This window comes from Sceloporus occidentalis, unplaced genomic scaffold (genome assembly GCF_023333645.1).
Source record: "Sceloporus occidentalis isolate IW3139 unplaced genomic scaffold, rSceOcc1.0.p SCAF_5, whole genome shotgun sequence".
Lineage (NCBI taxonomy): Eukaryota > Metazoa > Chordata > Lepidosauria > Squamata > Phrynosomatidae > Sceloporus > Sceloporus occidentalis.
This window is the reverse complement of record NW_028316985.1, coordinates 13,919,635-13,939,989: the sequence shown is the minus strand read 5'-3', so window position 1 is coordinate 13,939,989 and position 20,355 is coordinate 13,919,635. Positions and strand designations below refer to the sequence as shown.

Here is a 20,355-nt window from a genome sequence, read left to right as displayed (position 1 = left end):
CTATCTGATGTGAATTTCCTTGGAAGCCCTGATGAGTTGAGGGGCAATAAATATATTCCAGATACAGTACAGAGAATTAAAAGCCAAGGCAACCCCTGCCTGTCAGCTCACAGCCTTATAGAAATACTGCAGAAGTAACGGGGAGGGAAGAGCATAACAAGACAATTTAGTCTTGACATTAAATAGTCTCAGGTACACATGCTTATTCAGCAGCTCTTAGCAGCCAGAGCCCATTCCCCTTCAGCTCTGCAAGTGTCAAAGAGTGCATATTGAAGTGGAGCGTTTTTTTCAGGGAAGGAAGGGAAAACAAGCTCCCTACAGCTGTCTCCATTTCTGGTGACTGTTGGCCAAGTTGGCTACAGCTTCTGGGACCTGAAGTCCAGAACACCTGGAGGACCAAAGTTTGGGAACCACCGGGCTAGCATGTGCTTGCCTTCAGTTTTGCAGTCCCAAGGCAACATACCCACATACATCTTAATACTTTACTTTGGGAAGTGCCATTTGAGGGCTATACAACCTTTTTTTGTGAGCCATTACAAATTAGATCACACAATTCATATAATAAATTGAATTTGTATGCATTATATTTTGAGTTTACATTTTTACTCCATAGTACAGTATATACTCAACTATAGGTCAAGAAATTTATGCCCCAAAATCGACCCTACAACCCTACAGTGGTCCCTTCTTTTACGCGGGGATCTGTTCCGGACCCTCCCCCCGCATAAAAGAAATTCTGCCTATGCTTGAGCCCCATTAGAAGTAATGTGGCTCATGCTTGTGGTGGTGTGATGGCGGCAGCACTCGCGTGCCACACTCGCGTGCCACAGGCGCACACACCATTGCTCCTTGTGGCACGTAGCACCATTTCTTCCAGCGCTGCCTGAAACAAGCAAGCAAAACATGTTTTCTCTCTCTGTGTCTCTCTCTGTATGTGTGTCTGTGTGAAAGAGGTCCCAGTCAAATCTGCAAGGCTTCTCTTCCCAGGGAAGAAATTCCCTATTTAACTCCACTTGCTTCCCTCCCCAGTCCAATCTGTACAGCTGCTCTTTCTAGGGAAAAAAACTCCATTTAACACCACTTCCTTTCCTTCCTAACCCCATTTGCAAGCCTTCTCTTTCCATCAAAGAAACACCCCTTTCAACTCCACTTGCTTCCCTTCTCAATCTGATGTTAAAACCTTTCCTCCAGCACCTTGGAATTGGTGTTAGGTGGTCAGGAATGGTCCAGAGAAGGAGGGATGGAAGTGGTATTTTCCCCTTTCCATCCTTTGTTATAGCCCCCTAAGTTTTACCCTCAACTTATCCATGATTTTGACCTTGAAACTTTTCCTCTACTTATACAGGAGGTTGATATACAGGGGTATTTACGGTATTCAGTTCATGCAGGTTTCCAAAAGTGTTTTCTAAAAATCTATGCCTGGCCTTTGAGCGTTCTTACATACTGTATTTGTTAAATGATGTATGGTGCGCACAAACTTCTAATTCATGTCAAATCCTAATCATGGTGATTTCCAGGTGTTGAATGACTTTCACCATGTGGTCCCTTAATGTTAAAAAAGTGAGCACTTGTAATTTCATCGAGAAGGTTGCAATCTGTGTTTGGACTATACAACAGTTATACAGAATGGCAGTGCATTTGAGAAAATTGTGACAATTTGCTGGAATGTGGGGGAGAAGGAGGCAACAAGTACCGCCTGCTGGTGACTTGCATTCATTTCCCATTTGTTGGCTTTTTCTTGTGCAGTTCATATAACAATGATGATAGTTACTGTTTCATGTGGTCTATAGATTCCTTATGGGCTTATACTTCTCAGCCAAAGGAGTATGTTGTAGCCACAGTTGCAGAAGGCAGCAAATATAGGCTTTGCTCCCTTGCTGAATTCTGTTTATGCTTGAAAGGAGTTAGCCATCACCTCCCCTTCCAATATGAGCAGAAGACTTGTGGGATAATTTCCAAACTTCTCAAAAAACAAGAACATGAGATAAAGGGATGTAAACAGAAGCAGAACCTGGAATTGTTGATTCTGTTTTGAAACTGGTTGTGCTCCTTTTAAAGTAGTTTTTGCTACTGTTTGCACTGGCTGTTTAGATTTTTGTTCTGTAACTTTGGCACTCCTGGGCGACGTATGTTTTTAACATCCTAGCACATGAGGAAAACTAAATTGAAAAACACATTAGGAAGTTTCTTTATGATGCAAGATTGCATAATGTTGGCCAACAGGTAGACAGCAGATGAGAGGTACCACACATTAAAAATGCTAGCTAGTCACAGATCATGTGATGAGTCAAAGAAAGCGTAAAAGAAGGAAAAGAGCAGTTCCTTTAAATTATTTATTAATTTGTCTTCCAGCTGTCTCTAATATATCGTGCTATTAAGAAAGTAGAAAATGCCATATGTGGTCAGATCAACCAACAGGTTTACAAGTACTTTCGGGGGGGGGGGGGATGGTACAGTAAATTTGTGCTAGTGGTATCTGTCCATAGATTGTTTCCACCCTAGCATCTTCAAGTGAAATGGTTACTATTGGTACATTATTTTGTTTGTCCCTAATAATCAGTACTGGGTCTCTGTGTGCTGAACATACTGAATAATTTCAGCATGCCTTCCTATGTTTTTGATTCTTCACAGAGTTCTCTGGCCATGAGTTCCATAACTTGGCCATCTTTATAGTATTTGCTCATTCGAGTGGTGATCCTTAACAGCATTTGTCAGTTTTTCCAGTGTGAACGTCTACCATTCATTTCCATTTCATCTTCCCTCCACAACAGTTATACCCTTATTGTCATAGTAACCATTCTTTCCCAGAAACATTTCTCTAACACTGTGCTCTGGATCAGTTCCTTGGATTGCAGCTGTTAACCTTTTAAACAGGAACTTTACAAGTATCTGTAAACTCTGGGGATTCTCTGCCATATGATGCTCATTTCTGTTTTCATTACTTACCTGAAATTCATCTCTTCCATTAAGTGAGGGTATTTGCATAATAATAATAATAATAATAATAATGTAATTATATCCCACCCAATCACATGGAATCTGGGCAGGTTACAACAATAGAGGAGTACAATATAATACGACACAATTCAAACAATATCAAAAGAATACATTAGAAATAAATAAGGGTCATAATTAATCCCTCCCCACCTCAGCACAACTCCACTCAACTAATATTAAATTAAAACAAAATACAAACATATCATAATACTAAAATAAAAAGGAAGAAAGTATGAAAAAAATACAAATTACAAAATGCATAATATATAATACTAAAATAAAAAGAAAGTATAAAAAATACAAAATACATAACATAATAATAGTTAAAGTATAACATAGCATATAATCAGCTAACAATAATCGACTCTAGCTATAAGGGGAAACACACACACACACACACACACTAAATATCAAGCAACAATAATGCAGTTATAATAAGGACTCAGGCTTGCATCCTTCCGAGTTCGCTAAAATGAGTACCCAGACTGTTGGGGGCAAATTAGCTTACTTGCTAATTAGCTTACTTGCTGTTCACCGCTATGATCTTTGGAATAGCGGTATATAAATAAAACAAATTATTATTATTATTATTATTACCCTCACAGAGGAATTTGCTTATTGCTGGCATGATGTCAGCAGTGAGTGCCACATTTCAACTGTGAAATGTGTAAAACAAAGGTTTGCATTTTTTTTCCTAACAGAATCTGCCTTATTTTGGTATGTTAAAATTGAATTATAGTGGTAGAAATAATAAAAGAAAACAGTATCACTCTTCACTCGAGGGTCTCCTTAGCTGAGCTAAGAATGTACCACAGTTTTTACCACTGAAAATATGCAATAGATGAGCATTCTCTCCACCCTAAGCACAATGCTCTCTCTTTCTAGGTATTTGTTTGCTTATGGAAAGGCTGCAAAGTCTACAATACACCATCGACAAGTCAGAGTTGGTTACAGCGGCATATGCTTACACACAGTGGTGACAAACCTTTTAAGGTAAGAGAGCTTATATTACAGTATAGATAACTTCCATCAGATCACCAGAATTCCTGGCCAACAATGCCTCTAACTTAACACGATTAAATTTGATTTGTTCATGACTGCTTCTATGTTGTTCTCTCTCTCTCTCTCTCTCTCTCGCTCTCGCTCTCTAATGTATAAACAGGCAGGTGGTACTAAACACAACAGAAAGGGTCATACAACCATCAGATACAATAAAAAGTTAAAATATAATAAAACAGAATTAAAGGAAATGAAAATACAATGGGGCAGACTGACAATTTTAAACCTGTGGGTATATGGGAAAAAATGCATCAGTCACAACTCTCTAGGGTATTGTCTAATCAGGACATGTTCCTTAAAAAGAAGGGTTTTTCACTTAATAAGTAGAAGATAACTGCGGGGAGAGACTCTGATAAGATGGATGCAGGTAAACATTACAGGGATATTCTTTGGTTATTTGGATCCCATGTCATGTAGAACACTAGCAACTTGAATAGGATAAAGAAGCAAATAGTTAACAAGATAACCCCCTTAGAACTGATGTGACATGATTCCATCTGGCTTCACCTATTAATATTTTAGCAGTGTACATTCGTTCACGCATCTGAATTATTTTCAGGCACAGCCCCATAAAGAACGCACTAGAGAGGTCTGGATGGAGTGTTACCAGAGCATTTTATCCATCAAGTTGGCAAACCAGCTGAAACTGTTCAAAGTCACCTCCATTTGGCCTCCAGTGACAAGCCAGAGCCACCATTATTGCCAAGATATGCACACATTTGTCATGTGTGCCTACATAGTAGTCATAGTATGTGCCTTCAGGTTGCCTGTTGATTTACGGCAATCCCATGAATTTGATAGTGTTTTCTTGGACAAGGAATATTCAGAGATGATTTGCCATTGCCTTCCTCTGAAGTACAGCCTACAGCACCTTGTATTCCTTGGCAGTCCCTTTTCCAGTTTCTAACCAGGAAGAAATATACCTACTTACTGTACTTTTAAAAACTTTCCTTTGTATTTCCTTTTCTTTTATATTCTTTTATAAGTCAGTTTTGAAGATGGTATGTCACTTTTTAACCTTCAGTTTTAGCAACTTGGTTCTCTTTGGGTCAGGTAGAGCACATATCTTTTTTACAGGCTCAAGTTTTGAAAAAATGTAACCAGAGTTTATAGATCTTTCTGGGCTCCACATTTCATGCATGCGCTGAAGCTCTACAGTGCTACCTGTGATCTGGCCCTGCATATGAAACAGGTTGTGTGTAGAAAAATGGTATTTTAAAGTCCTTGGATTTCAAGTTCTTACCTTGCAATAACATTTTCTACTGTCATAAGTACTAGTGCATACCATAGTCATTATCAGCACAGTAACATGGTGCTACTGTTTTAGCCAACCCAAGTGCTGCAGCCATCACAGTAATCTGATCAACTTTTAGGTTAATCTGCATTTTAAATTTAGAACTTGATCAGAAGAGTGAAATCTGAATTAAATTGAAGTCTACTATTTGTTTGAAATATTGACATGTAAAATGTACTTAAAAGTGGAAGTTTGTGAGAGGTAAGCCCAGAACTTTTATCCTCTGTAGCTCAATGATATTTGAGGGTAGCAAACAACATCATATGCATGAAGAGATGAAGATCTTTTACTCTTTTTGCCCATATGCTGCTCTGGGTAATATTTACATATTTGATGTTGGGACAAGATCCACACTAGTAGTTTGGAACACTTGGCCCATGTAATTACACACTGCTCCAGGATATGTGTGAAAGAATATAATAGTTTCTTTGAAAGTCAGTTCCTTAACCTGGAGAACAAGTATTTAGTATTTATCTGCATGGAATACTTAGAAATAGCCTTTGTGAAATATTCAAAAGAACTGTTTCATACACTTTATAAGATTTAATGTTGTTTCTGTTAGAACAAGTTGGATGTTCACATAGTATCACTGAAATGAATTCAGTGTTCTAGCATTTGGAAGTCAGCTTTGATTTGAACTGTCATTCTACACTATTGTTCCACATGTAATGTGTGTCTATATGTGTAAGTACCTTTAAATCATGTGTTAACATATGGAGAATCCATGAATTTCATAGATGGTACTGTATTTTTTTAAGAAAGAGGGGAAATTGTTTTAATCTGGAATTTGTATTCTGTTTGAAATAAATACTGACTCAATGTGAATTTGCAGTTTGAATAAGGTTGCATTTGTTGTACTCTGTAACTCATACACAGAAACACAGAGGGAGAGTGAGCAAGAGAGCATCTGAATAAGCTCCTTCCCTTGAGTTACAGTGATGTTTTAACTGAAAATTTTCTTCTTTTGCTTAGTGTGTTGTTGGAGGGTGCAATGCTAGTTTTGCATCTCAGAGTGGGCTTGCTCGTCATGTGCCAACCCACTTTAGCCAGCAGAATTCTTCAAAAGTAACCAATCAGCCAAAGGCAAAAGAGGAATCTCCTTCTAAAGCTGGAATGAACAAAAGACGGAAGTTAAAGAACAAACGGAGGCGCTCTTTACGTAAGCACATGCAACTTTACCTATTCTGTAATATACTTCATAAATTTAAAAACTGCCTGTTGTGACTGCTTTCTCATTTTTAGGCAAAAGTTATTTGCCAGTACCTGGCAGATCCCCTCACTTGTATCTTTGGGTTTATTCTGTGGCAGATATGGGGAGACTGAAGTATTTAGCCAGAATAAAGCTGCAGCATGTAGACATGCCCTTAACTGCAGATCTGAAACTGAACTTACAGGAAAGTTCTGATGGATTTTCCTCAGCCAACACAATAGATGATGTTTGGCCTGCAAAAGCTGTTGATTCCTAGTATAGCTATTACATTATGGATGATAGCCATGTTCTGTACATTCTGCCACCAGTTTTAAATCGTTTGTAAGAATCTGCAAGGTTATAGGAAGTTGGAGATACAATAGCATTTGAATCCATTCTCCTCTATAGATCTGGAGCCAAATGAAGTCCTCTAAATCACTGCTGAGAATTGATGATGTTTTAGAAATGGATAATGTCAGCACTTGTGTAAAGTTTAACCTTGGGTGAAACTAGTGAGAAAAGGGCAGGAGGTAATTTGTTTTGGAGGAGTGGGGAAAGTTGTTGATGGTAAGCCCTTCACAGCATTGTGCCTGCACTGCCCCATGTTGGTTGGTGTTGAACAACACATGTATATCAGTTCCTAGCAAGAAATGTCTTATTTACAAGTCTTCCTTCTAATAAATAAATTTGAGTGCAGTTTTCTTTTGGGGCTATGTATTTTATATTCACACTATCTTATTTGGAGGACTAATTTGAAGACACTGTTTTAGAAAGTAGACATTAAGAATGCCTCTTATAATTGTTTATACAATTGGCACATGAGTGTTGCAGCTCTTAGATAATTTGATTTGGTCCATTCTGTCAACATGTTTTTGTTCGCATTGTATAGTTCTAACAGTAATAAAAGCACCAGTATTTTGATTATGCAATATTTGTAGTTATAAGCTTGCAGTTATAAACCTTTCAAAGGGAACTTGAATCCATTATTTATGAGCTATTAAAATTGATGAACGTGTCTCTGGATTCAACTAATGTGCTGCTTTGTCTGGCAGTTACTGTTATTTATGTGTAGATGCAGATAGAGCATGAAAAAATAAAAATAAAAGGACAATCAAAACAGTGGGGGAGGGCTAGAAAAAACCCAGCTGCAACCAGGATAATTTCCCTCCTCCCTCTACATATGACTCCTGAACATCTATACACACACATCAGAGTTGCTTATGAAGATTGACAGATCCTCTTGAATTATGTAAAATAGGGATGGGAGTCTGCAGCAAGACAGGGTTGTCTTGGTCAAGCAGGAAGTCCACTTTCATATGATATCTCTTGGTCTGAGATGACAGGTTGTTAGGGTGTGAGCTGAATTGTGCATGGGTGTTGGTTACTCCTTGGCTATAGCTTTAAAAGAAGTCTTCTCCATGTAAATTGGCCATTTCAGATTAGTGCCATAGATAGGATGGTCTGTATTCTCTGTCAGCGACTTTATTAAGTATATAATCTTAGTTACTATTTAGTAATATACACTCATCCCTCCACATTTGCAGCTTTGACTTTTGCAAATTTGATTATTCAAGGATTTTATTAATATGTTATCTCTAGGAATATCTAGGTCTTCTAGCACAACTCTATGGTCAACTTTAACCAAAAGTCGCATTGAAGGACCTAGAGATTCCTAGAGAGAACAGTCCACTCTAGGCATTTGTAACTCCTCCAGCACAGCTCTATGGTCAATGTCTGGCAGATGTTGACTACAGAGTTTCACTGGAATACCTAGAGATTTCTAGAGAGGTGTTCTCTCAGGTAAAAATATTGTGTTTTTATTATTTGCAGTTTTCCCACATTCGCAGGGGTCCTGTGCCCCTAACCCCAGCGAATGTTAAGGGACAAGTGTACTTCAGCTCCATAGTCATAATTGTGACACTATTGCCACAATTGCAGCTCCCTCCTTCTGCATCTGCTTTACAGGGCATCAGCATCATGGAGAAAAGTAGGTCCATTATGCTGGTGAAGCATGGGTGAATGATGTTTCTGTCAAGTTTGTGGTGCTTGGGCCAGGAGACAGTTACTGTATATACTTAACTATAAGTCAAGAAATTTATGTCCACAAATTGACCCCAAAACCCTGGATCGACTTATATACGAAGCAGTATGGTAATAGGCTCCTCCCCCCCAGCCTCTTCCACAGCCTGGTTGTCTCTAGAAGGGACAGCTGGGCTGAGGAACGGCTTGGGAGGCTGGATGTTCTCCAAAGGGATGGCTGGACTTAAGAGGGGGAGGAAGGGATACCCTCGACTTATCTACAGGTCATATCAGAATCCCTAATTTTGGTCCCAAAACCTGCCCTTGATTGATACATGACATCGACTGATAGTCGAGAATATATGGTAAGCATATATGTTAGCGAACTGGAATAAATTAGCATGTCCAGCTGCGAGTTGTAGTTTCAGTAATGTATGATGCATTCTTTAAAAACTCATGTTTACTGTTATGTGCAGTCTATTCTATTACCAGTTATTTTGATATACCAGTTGACTGCAACTGAGGCTTGCTTTTTTTGTGTGTAAAAATATATATCTGCAGATATAATGTCTGCCAAAAAGGGCCAAACTTAATAGGAAATATCCAAAGAGAAAATTTTATCATGGTTTATTGCTTCTTCAATGGCTGCCTTTGCTGTCAGACAGTGTACACAGTTTAAGATCAAGGTAAAGATCTAGGGAACTGTGTAGTAGAGTTTAGATTTTGCACTTTGAGGCGGGAACAAACTTCAGATAGCTCAGTGAACACAGCTCAAATTTGGGAATGGCCAAGCCCACCTTTCTTCTTTCACACAACTCTAAACCAAGACTTGTGAAATCAGTTTCGCTTTTTACTGAAACATGGGGTTGATTACTGGAGTCAGCTGTAAAACTGGGTAACAGATGGGGGCAGGCAACAAAATTGAGTCCATTCTTAGTCCAGGGATTTGTATTCTGTTTCATAAATGAGTTTCAAGTCCTGCAGCAGAAAGTGAACTCCTTTCCCCACCTTTCTCCCTTCTTTACAGCTTGATTTAGATTAAAACAGGATCAAAGTCCTTTTTCCCTTCTTGCTTCTGCAAGTTGGAAAGCTTTTGCCTTAAATCAACTAGAGAGTAAATCCTGATCTATCTCTTGCCCACCTTGCTCTAAATAAAGTATGGTGGTGAATCCATCTATTAATTCAAACACCTTTTACAGGACTCATTATTTGAAAACAGCAAAGTGCAAAGTATGTTGATTTTCCGGAGTTCCTTTTTTAATTTTGATAGTACTGTCTGACCCAAATTTGCTGTATCTTATTTTCTATAGGCTTCTTTTCATTTTAGAATCTCCCTGTTAATTGTAACTAATACATTGGTCCTGTTGTGCATTAAGAAGGTAAACTATCCCAGTATTTCAAATTAATTTCATTATACCTGCTTTGAATTACTCTACACAAAATGGTTGCATTTTCTGGCCATATAAACCATTAGCATTCAGCATTAAGGAAATAAGCATCCCACTCTTAGATGGTTAATTTAAGTTTGCAACTATGAAAGTCACCTGGTGAGTCGCCTGTGCCATAAAAAAGCTCAGTGTTGTTTTTTTTAGTCTGTTTTTTTACATAGAATGGTAGTTACAAATGTTTCACATTAGCAGTATATATGTTATATTGAGGATGGAGCAAGCTGGTTTTCTGCTGCTCCAGAGACTAGGACATGGAGCAGTGGATGCAAGCTACTGGAAAACGAGATTCCACCTAAATATTAGGAAGAACCTCCTGACAATAAAAGTTGTTTGACACTGGAACATGCTGCCTCATAGAGTGATGGAGTCTCTTTCTTTGGAGTTTTTAAAACAAAAGCTTGATAGCCATCTGTCAGGACTGCTTTGATTTTGTATTTCTGCATAGCAGGGGTTTGGACTGGATGGCCCTTGTGGTCTCTTTCAGCTGTATAAATCTAGGTTTCAAAAAACTGATTCCCTGTTTTCCACTTAGCTTTTCCCATTGCTAAAGTGAATAACTGATCCGATATATTTTATTGTGTTTTAAGCTTGCATTGACAATGAAAGAACTGTTATATATAGATAAATCAACATGCTTTCTCTTTTGTCTTGCTGTAGATACCCTCACAGCTGATTGTTTAAGCAGTCTCATGGGATATTTACTCTTTTAAAATGTTAACCATGTTTTCTTAGTTGTAGCTGAACTCTCAGATCTGCTGTTTCTAATACACTAAGGCTTAGTTTGTTGGTGTGATCTGTTACATTTGCATTAACCATTACACTTTCTGAACATCTCTAAAGCTTCACTTTCAGTTTGCTACTTAGCATGAGCTATAGCTATAATGTCTAAAATGACAAATAGTACTTAACACTTGCTGTTCCTGAAAAACAGAAATAGAAATCACTTGCTTCTGCAAACAGTGGTTAGTTTTAAACTGAACATGAAGCCATACCAGCTGTGATGTTTGAGTTTGTAGCTTCCTTCTGGTCTTCCAAACCATAGTTTGGGGAGTAGTTTGAAGTGAACCTGAGACATTTGGATAGCCTGATAAGTCGAATCTTGGTTGCAATTTAACCCTGTATAGTTTTTGCTGTAATATTTGATAGTAATTTAAATTTTTAGCAACATAAAGCAAACTAGCATAGTGTGAATGAAAATTATAGGCAGAAGTTACAGCATTAATAAGGTTCCTTTTAGGTTTGGAGGTACATGATCTGGTTTCTGACCGGCACTAGAAATATGTTTCCAATCCATATTTCTAATGGGGCTCATGCAAAATGTTTCTTTCCACATACAAGTGCTGCTAGGACACTGAAGATCAGTTTTACCTATATTGCAGGCCATGTAATAATGCTTGCTCTCCTTTTTATGTGCCCATTACTTTCACTTTCCTAGTGATGGTAATTACCAGACATCTTAGATTAAATGTATTGTTGGCAGAATTGTGTACACACACACGTATTAGGAATTTACCTAAATTTCATCCTAAACTAAGGCATTATTTTAACTTAAATGTTTGCGAGTGATTTATGTACTTCAAGATTTAACTATATCTTATTTACCAGAACATTTCTGTAATAATGATGCATAAATCATCATCTAATATGGTTGAGCAGCTGTATTTTGGGCCCCATTCACTTGCAACTGGTCAATTTTTGACTGAAATTTGCAACTAAAAGTGACTTCTAATTGCCATTTCTGGAGTGTTCTAAGCATATCCCTCACATTTAGGGGCCAGGAACAGTGTCTAACCTTTTCCAGGCATCTTTTCACTTGAGAAATATTGGGGGTGTGGGTTTTGAGTGGTGTAAAAAGGGGATTAGGACCTCATGTGCCCTATGGGCTGCACTTTGGTCTCTCTTGGTTTAATACCAAATGCAAACAAATTGTACTGATTCACGTAGACTTACAACTAAAATGTTTGCGGTCCTAGAAGGATATTGAATCTACTTCAACTAAAACTGTAAGTTATAAGACTAGTATTATTATGAAAATAACTGTCAAGTGATAATTTTATGTTCATTTCTCTTTGGTGTGTGTAATATGAGATTGTATAGAACATGTAATGTATTTTTGTAAATAAAACAAAATTCAAAGAAAAACTAACAGACTACAACATTATCTCTGGATAAACTTGTTGGTCATCACTTAATTACAAGATGACCAAAAATATGTATTAGAAAACTTTTGCTACACTTAAAGCATTATAGGTGAGGGAACTTGATACACTATAAATTGTACATACAGGGCCTGAACAGACAGGCCAAAATAAAGCTGCTTTGGGTCACTTTGGAAGTATGCTGTTTAAATGATGCATGTGTCCTAAGAGGCCAAAAGCCACATCAAAGCCACACTCCAATCCTCAGGACTGGACTGCAGCTTTGGCACAGCTTCTGGCCTCTTAAGATGTGTGTTTCATTTAAACAGCATACCTCCAAAGTGACCCAAAGCAGCTTTATTTTGGCCTGTCTGTTCAGGCCCACAGTTATCATGTTTTATTTCCAGTAAAATTTGAGATGAGAATAGAGTAGAACTGGTATCTTATTAGTGACTTATGCATAAGTTGCCCTCTGAAAACTGTTTGACATTTTTATTCCATGCAAAACCACTTTTTAGTTGAAGGTTAAGAAAGCAGAGCTATGCATATGGTGTCATTATATGTGTACATGATGCATTTAGTTGCACAGTGTTACAGTTCACTAATGAGATGGCTTTATGTAACAGCTACATAACTCCATGTAAATATAGGAATGTTATGTGTCCTTGATGTAGAATCTTGGCCCATGTAGTTTTGTTCTGTTTTATACACATATTATTTTATTATGGAAATTGCATTGGTCCTAGGGACTAATCAATAACATTTTCCTTTCTTCTTAGAAAACAGAATCTGATTGATTTATATTAAGAGGATTGTACGAAGCTGAAATAATCAAATAAATGTTTTCTTTTGCCTAAGAAAGAGATCCCCCCTCCAAAAAAATTGGCTATATATTATTTACGGTTTACAGTTTATAATTTTAAAAGGCAACTGCAGTATTAAATTCATTCTGGCTGATGAATATACAATTTTATAGGCAACATCCATATGTGAGCAAATTTCTTTTGTGCTGAGGGTTTCAATTACTGATTTTCTAAATCATTATGTCTACTATTACTTAGTTATTTCATAGCCTTGCATATGTAGCAAACAAACCTTTAGTTGACTATTTTGTCCTAGAGAAGTTTTGCCTTACCAATAGTTGTTGCTATGTAAGTTTGGATTATGACTGCTTTCTCACAAGTCTACAGATGTACTTAACAAATCTCTTTTGCTAAGTGGTGGGCAGTTACTGTGAAGTGGCTGGAAATCAACATCTGCATTGGAAATGTTAGTATTTTGTAATATAAAATAGTGCGGGGCTATCCTGCAACCTATTTAAAAAGTGAATTGCTGCTCCTGGAGGCTGAGGAGGAGAGGGCAGAAAAGCACAAGGTATATGGAAAACTCAAAGTCTGTGAAAGCAGCTGGGGAAGGAGAGCTGCCTGCAGCCACTTTTCTCATTTTTTGGTAAAACACTTGGTAGCCTAAAAACAGGTGAACTGAAGGGTTATTTAGTAAGTTTTGAGGAGTTACAACAAAACTGGTTCAAATAGATTTTAACACATGCACTAAAAGAAAAACCTTAGAGTAAGGCCATTGAATGTTGAGAATTTGAAGTCTTGTTGGAATTGAAGATTCTTTTTCTTTCTTTTTAGCAAGACCACATGACTTCTTTGATGCACAAACTCTGGATGCCATACGACATCGAGCCATTTGCTTTAATCTCTCTGCTCACATAGAAAGTTTAGGAAAAGGACACAGTGTTGTATTCCACAGTACTGTAAGTATTATTAACTATTAATAGACTTGTGTTCTAATAGGAAGTCTAGGATTCTTGAAGTTGCTCTTCTTTTTGTTACTTGTATGTCTTCATTGCATTTACAGATTTCTTTTTCTGTTTCATTTTTACATAAGAATAGTAGTAAAAACATTTTACCAAAATTGCATATCCTGATCTTCCTCCAGGGAACTCAAGGCACTATGCAACCTTGGCTCTCCTATCCCTTCTTTTCTCACAGCAATACTTTTTGTGTTGGTTAGGCTAAGGTAATGTGTGGCACAAGGTCATCTGTATAGTTCCTTGGCTTGGTAGGAATGTGAGGCTTTCTGAGATAGAACTGCAACATTCCTGACCAAAATGCAATCCTATGTTGGCACTTCTGAGAGGATTATGGTGAGATCAGAATTTTATGAGTTATTTCTCTTGTTTTCCAGTAGAGGCCAGCAAAACTGCATTTATTTATATGTAATCTTTGTTCTTGACTGAAGCAGGCTTTTCTGATGATCTGTGTTGCACAAATTTAATGGTTTGTTCTGTGTAAGAGAATTGCTGTTCTTCATTGTGTCTGCTTCACTCTCAACTATTTGTCCTGGGCTCATTTATAGCCAATGCTGGGAACATTTTAGAGCTCTCTTCTGAGAGTTGATCCATCTTCCTCCAAAGAGATGTGTTGATAACAGCTTGTAATATGACTTCCCTCTCCATAAAGACTATCTTACTGGTAGTTTAACAACTTTAAAGCATACAGGTAGACTATATGCCTCCATATACATAAGGACAACATTGCAGTGCAACCTGAGATGGCATTTCTCTCAAAGGGTGTCATCAAGGTTTCCACCTCCTCCAAGTAGGAAGATTACAAGCAAATAAAGCTACTAACTTGTGTTATTGCCCTCAGAATTTCCAGGTCCATAGGTACTTTTTCTGTTAACCCTTGTTAACTTCCTCACCATTTTTAAATTGATAGTTAATGATATATTGATTGGTATTTATGTAGTGTAATGTAATGATTGGTATTAATGTAATTAAGGGGATGTGGTGGCTTAGTGGTTAAGATGCCAATTCTGACGTTTGGAATATCAGAAGGTTGACAGTTCGAGACCCATGTGCTTCATGATGGGGTGAGCTCTTGTCACTAGTCCCAGCTTCTGCCAACTTAGCAGTTTGAAAGCATGCAAATACAAGTAACTAAATAGTTACCACTTCAGTGGGAAGATAACAGTGTTTGGTGCAGTCATGCTGGCCACATGACCACTGGAGTTGTCTTCGGACAATGGTGGCTCTTCAGCTTAGTAATGGAGATGAGCACACACACACAGAACCCTACTTATACCTTTTACCTTTATTAATGTTTTACCAGTATATTATGGTGTGTAAGAGACCCCTGGAACACTTGACAAGAACTGATTTGACAGCTGTTGCATCTACTCACCGAGCTACCAAATTTTATGAAAAAATGCATTTTTAGAAGTGGAAAATGTTATGGGGAAAGATAGTGGTCACAAATTTTCCATCATACATCACTGGGTACAATAACAGAATAACTAGGAATGCTTTTTTATTGGTTGGAGGATGAGCCCTAATTGCTGGCCCCTCATGACCTTTAAGCTTTTCCCTATGCTTTACAGCTCTTCCCCCTCCCCTCATCAACATTCTTCTGTTTTTCACAAGGAAAGAAGAGTTGAAAAGAAGATCTCAAACATGGTCACAAGAAAATTGAATAAGACTTAGGGAAAGCTGCATGGGTGTTTTTAATTTGACCAAGATGCCTAATTTATCAAACTTTTGGGTTTTCAAACTGTAGAGATCATAATTCAGAGTTTTAACTCTTTATCTGTTAACACAAAAAAAACCCTTAATGATTGAACATGAGTATAACTTTGGTAAATCAAGCTGAGAGAGTAGTTTTTTATTTTTATAGTACTCTATAATAGCAGGGATAGGAACCATTCAGTTTCTGAAGGCTTCCAGCCAGGCTCTCTCTCCTGGAGACTAGCAAGAAGTGGAATTCCCACAGTTGTTCCAGCAAGTGATTGGAGATAACAGCAGGAAGCTGTCATAACTCATCCTACTCTGGACAATGAGTGGTGTGCATAGACAGCTGTATAGTCAGCCAATGCCTCCCTGAAGCGGCTGGTAGCTTCCATGTCAGTGGGATGGTAAGTCTATTCCAGCTTGTACTGTGGACTTTAAATACTCTCTGGAAGGTATGTAGAGAGATCTTGTAGCACGTTTGAGACTAACTGAAATAAAGAAGTTGGCAGCATGAGCTTATGTAGACTTCAGTCTACTTCCTCAGATGCACATAGCCACTTCTTTCTTTCAAGTTAGTCTCAAAGGTGCTACAAGGTCTGATTCTACAGACTAACACAGCTATATTTTTGAATTCTTCCTCTATGTAAGGTGTTGAACCTATCCCACAAATAGCTGCAGCACCTTGGATAAATTTTTGTAATTATTGGCTAAAACATCCTTACTGAAAGGGGAACCGAGACCTGCCATTGCCAGGACCACTGTAGTCAATGCTCAGTTGCATTTTGGAAGCACCAATTGAGAGCACTTTGTTCTTCCTTTCCCTTTCTTGGAGAGGAAAGGAGGAGGAACAGAAATGAGATATTTGGCTGAAACACCTTCTGGAGAAAATCCAGCCAGCACTTTGGTTAGTGTGCCAGTTTGCAATGAAGAAGGTTCAGTGATATGAATAGCATCTCATAATCTTTACAGTTAGTAAGAGGTAGATTATGTTTGATTGAAATGGTCATCAGTGAGTGTGAGTGAAATGCCTATGGTAAACTCAGGTACAGATTAGATTTAAGTCTTATTTGTTGTTTCAGAATCACGTTGTTGAATGAAGAAAATATACAGAAATGCTTCAAGTAACTATTCTAATTGTTATTCTTAGGTAATAGCAAAGAGAAAAGAAGATTCTGGAAAGATAAAGCTGCTGCTTCACTGGACACCAGAGGACATGTAAGTACCCCATATTGGAAAAAAACTGGAATATAAATTAAATAACTAAATAAAAATAATAAATTGGGTCAGAAAAATGTCTTGGAATACTTGCTGTGTTTTATACCCACCTCACAAAAAGTGGCAGAATAAAAAGTAAAAATATTAATGTTCAATTCTTTAACATCTTTTCTACTTCTTTTGACTCAGTCATTCAACTGTACAAAGTTAACAGCCACATGAAATAAATTGAAACATTTTTTAAGCATTATAAATGTGTTCATTGTAATTTTTGGAAGTTTTTGCATGTGAAGTTTGCATATTAACACCTGCTCCTGGAATTTCATGGACCTTCCCGTAATATCAGGGCTTTAGCAGTATGCCTTTGTATAACAGTTGTCAGGGAGTGTCACTTCAGGTGCACTTAGGTCCTTCTGTTAAGCTTCCCGTAGGTGACTGATTGGAGAAGAGAAGATTGGAATCATTTGAATATTGGAGTCCTAAGGAGTCCTTTGGTCTAATCCAGAATGGCTCTTACAAATCTACATTCTTATGCCATTTGGCTATTGCAAAGAAAAGGAGTAGAAGTTGCCCACTCACTATCCTTTAACTTGTGGCTGATTTTAGTGTAATTTATAATTACACTGATGACACTTAATATCATGATGGAAGAAGTAAAGATGCAAGTAACTTCATAACTGAAATGATTTTAGTCTGTAATAAAATATATTTGAGGAGCAAGAGGACAAGCAAAACAAACAGTAGCCAACATATCAATCTCCAAATATGTTTGGGACAACCACAAATGTTTCCAAGCATGAAAACAATAGAAAACTCTTGTTTCCATGTTTGGAAGCATTTGTGGTTGTCCCAAACACATTTGGAGATAGGTATCTTGGCAAAGAGGGATCCTGGGATGTGCAGGAGGCATGACGCCTGGGGTGTGGAGGAGGAAGGGAGATAAGCTTACCTTGTGAGTAGGTTTCCACTTGTGTGACATTGGAATTTAGTTTTTGTTTGGAGAAGTTAAAATAGCTGTATCACCTAATGGATATAACAACGTGTAGGAAGTTCCCTTCACTGATCTTTTGGCTAACATCTAGTGGTCCATATCCTGGTAGATAGTCCCTTATACCAGGAATATCACAGATCTTTTGTATAGTGCTACCATCATACTACATTATATTAGACCCTGAGAACAATAAAAGTATCATTATAAGCTTCATTAATTAATTATTCAAAGTCATAACTCTAACCAAAATGTTTAAGCCAATTAAGCACAGCTGTTAACATTCAAAACTAGGAGTAGATTCTTTATCTAACCTCTCAAATGTGAAGCAGTCATTGAAGGTGGTATTTTTTAAAAGGATTCAAAAACGTCTGTTTTACCATGTGATTGTGGTGGGGAAAGTGGTTGATCATTTTTAAATATTTTACTTTATTTTTAGTCTTCCTGATGTGTGGGTAAATGAAAGTGAGCGGCATCAATTAAAAACTAAAGTAGTTCATTTGTCAAAACTACCAAAAGACACTGCCTTGCTTCTGGACCCAAACATATACAGGTAACCTCCCAGTATTTGAATGTTTTCTTCTCTCAGTGTGACCTTAAGCCTCACTTAACTTTTTGAAGCCAATATTAAGCTAATAATGTAACCAGAATATTTTGACCTCCTAAATATTTCCTTGTTTTTCTCTTAAATTTGTTTGCCAGAAGTTAGGGGGATATGTTTGATATCTCAGAATAACATCTTCCAGTTGACAGTATCCAGAAGTTAAGTGTTGAAGTCTGAAGTTATTGAGCAGTTCTTGAATTAGAACTCTGGCGTTTGAAAAACAGGGAATACCTGTATTTACCGAGTGTATTTTACTTTTTTGTGCTTTGGTGTACAGAAAGTCTAGTAAAGGCGGTACATACAGAGGAATCCTGAAAGATCACTTCTGTTAAGATCACATACTGGTTTGTATACCAATTTTTGTATACTAGTTTTTTCAAAGTCCAGATTTATATTTTATACATTAGCTTGTAATACATGTAGTATTACTTTAAAATCTGTGTTCAGTTTTTTTTTAATTGAAAGCCCTTTTTTTCTACTTTTGGGAATGGGAGAGAATCTGGCATAGTTCATGTCAACATCAGATATTACAAAAATGACAAGAGAATCCATTCTCAAAGTTGATTTCTTTCCTTTTTATTAATACTCAGTCTACAACTGTATTTCCTATACATTTTCCCAAAGATAATCTGAAAAGCTTTAAAACACAGTTGATACATGACTATATAACAAAATATGTTGAAAAATAAAACTTTCTCCTCTCATAGGAAAACTCGGTGCTTGATGAGCCCTCCAGATGATTTATCTATGGCGAGTGCGCGCGCACACACACGCACACACACACACCATTCCTCACAATGGCCTATACTGCCCAGGAACAACTTTTGGTGGACCACATAATTTCCATCCCTTCTCTGTTCGGTTATACATTGGGGTGATGAAAGCTCAGTGCTACCGGGCGTATATGGCGACTGGGGATATAAGATGACCCCCAAGTCGCAGGCTGGCAGTGTCCCTGGCCTCCTATAGGCCAAAGTAAGGGGGTCTCGTGCCGGCTTGAGGGGGCCTCTGTGGAGGCCCGGAAGGTGGGTACCATGGCTGGGCTCTCTCTCGCTGCCATTGCTGGAAAAAGGGGAGGAGAAGCGGCTCCAGAGCTGGTTGGGCCAACCAAGGGAAAGAGCCAGCCCCTTATTCCTCACCGTCGCCTCCCGGGATACTCTGCTCCTCCAGCGGCTTCCGTGGCGGACTTCTGACATGCTGCGGAAGCTGCTGGAGGACCGGAATATCCTGGGCGGCGGTGGCGAGGAATAAGGGGCCGGCTTTTCCCCTCTTTCCCTCGGCCTGACCAGCTCTAGAGCTGCTTCTCTGCCGCTTTTTCTAGCAATGGCGGCGAGAGAGAACCCAGCCGTGGTGCCTGCTGGGAAAGGAACCACAAGGACCCCAGAGACAGAGAAGTGGCTACACCATTCGCCTGTCTCTGGGTTCAGAATCCGGCGTATAAAACGGGTAAAAAGTCGTCTTATACGCCAGAAAATACAGTAGATACTTTTCGGCACCTGCCCAAGTTCATTTCCCTAGTGTGTTCAGTTCTAAGAAAAGGAGAGGCTCCACTATATTTCTCATATTTTTATTGATCACCTTAAATTTTGCCATGGGAAAATGTGTGCTGTTGACCAATGTCATTTAACACAAATAATCATAGATATTAATTAGAAAGCACTTCTGTTTTGTAACATGTTCTCTCTGGTTTTCAGGTTTTCGCAATGTAGTGTATTGTGTTCAAGAAATTTTAGAGAGGCTTAGACTGCAAACCTTACTTCCAAATAAACATGCTTATTTGGCAACAAGTTCCACTGAAATCACTGGTTAGGCTCCAAACCACAGCCTACAGCTTTATATACATACCCATGGGTGCTTTTCAGTATCCCATGTATAGGTATCTATTTC

General features: G+C 38.1%; 1 protein-coding gene across 1 annotated transcript in view; it reads left to right on the top strand.

The window, feature by feature from the left end:
- The window catches only part of AEBP2 (AE binding protein 2), a 44,247-nt gene that overhangs the window by 20,857 nt on the left and 3,035 nt on the right, over positions 1-20,355 (top strand). The window contains exons 3-7 of the mRNA XM_089527642.1: positions 3,883-3,990; positions 6,323-6,509; positions 13,782-13,906; positions 16,809-16,876; positions 18,304-18,417. Coding sequence (XP_089383768.1) covers positions 3,883-3,990; positions 6,323-6,509; positions 13,782-13,906; positions 16,809-16,876; positions 18,304-18,417 — 602 coding nt within the window. The remainder of the gene's footprint in view (positions 1-3,882; positions 3,991-6,322; positions 6,510-13,781; positions 13,907-16,808; positions 16,877-18,303; positions 18,418-20,355) is intronic.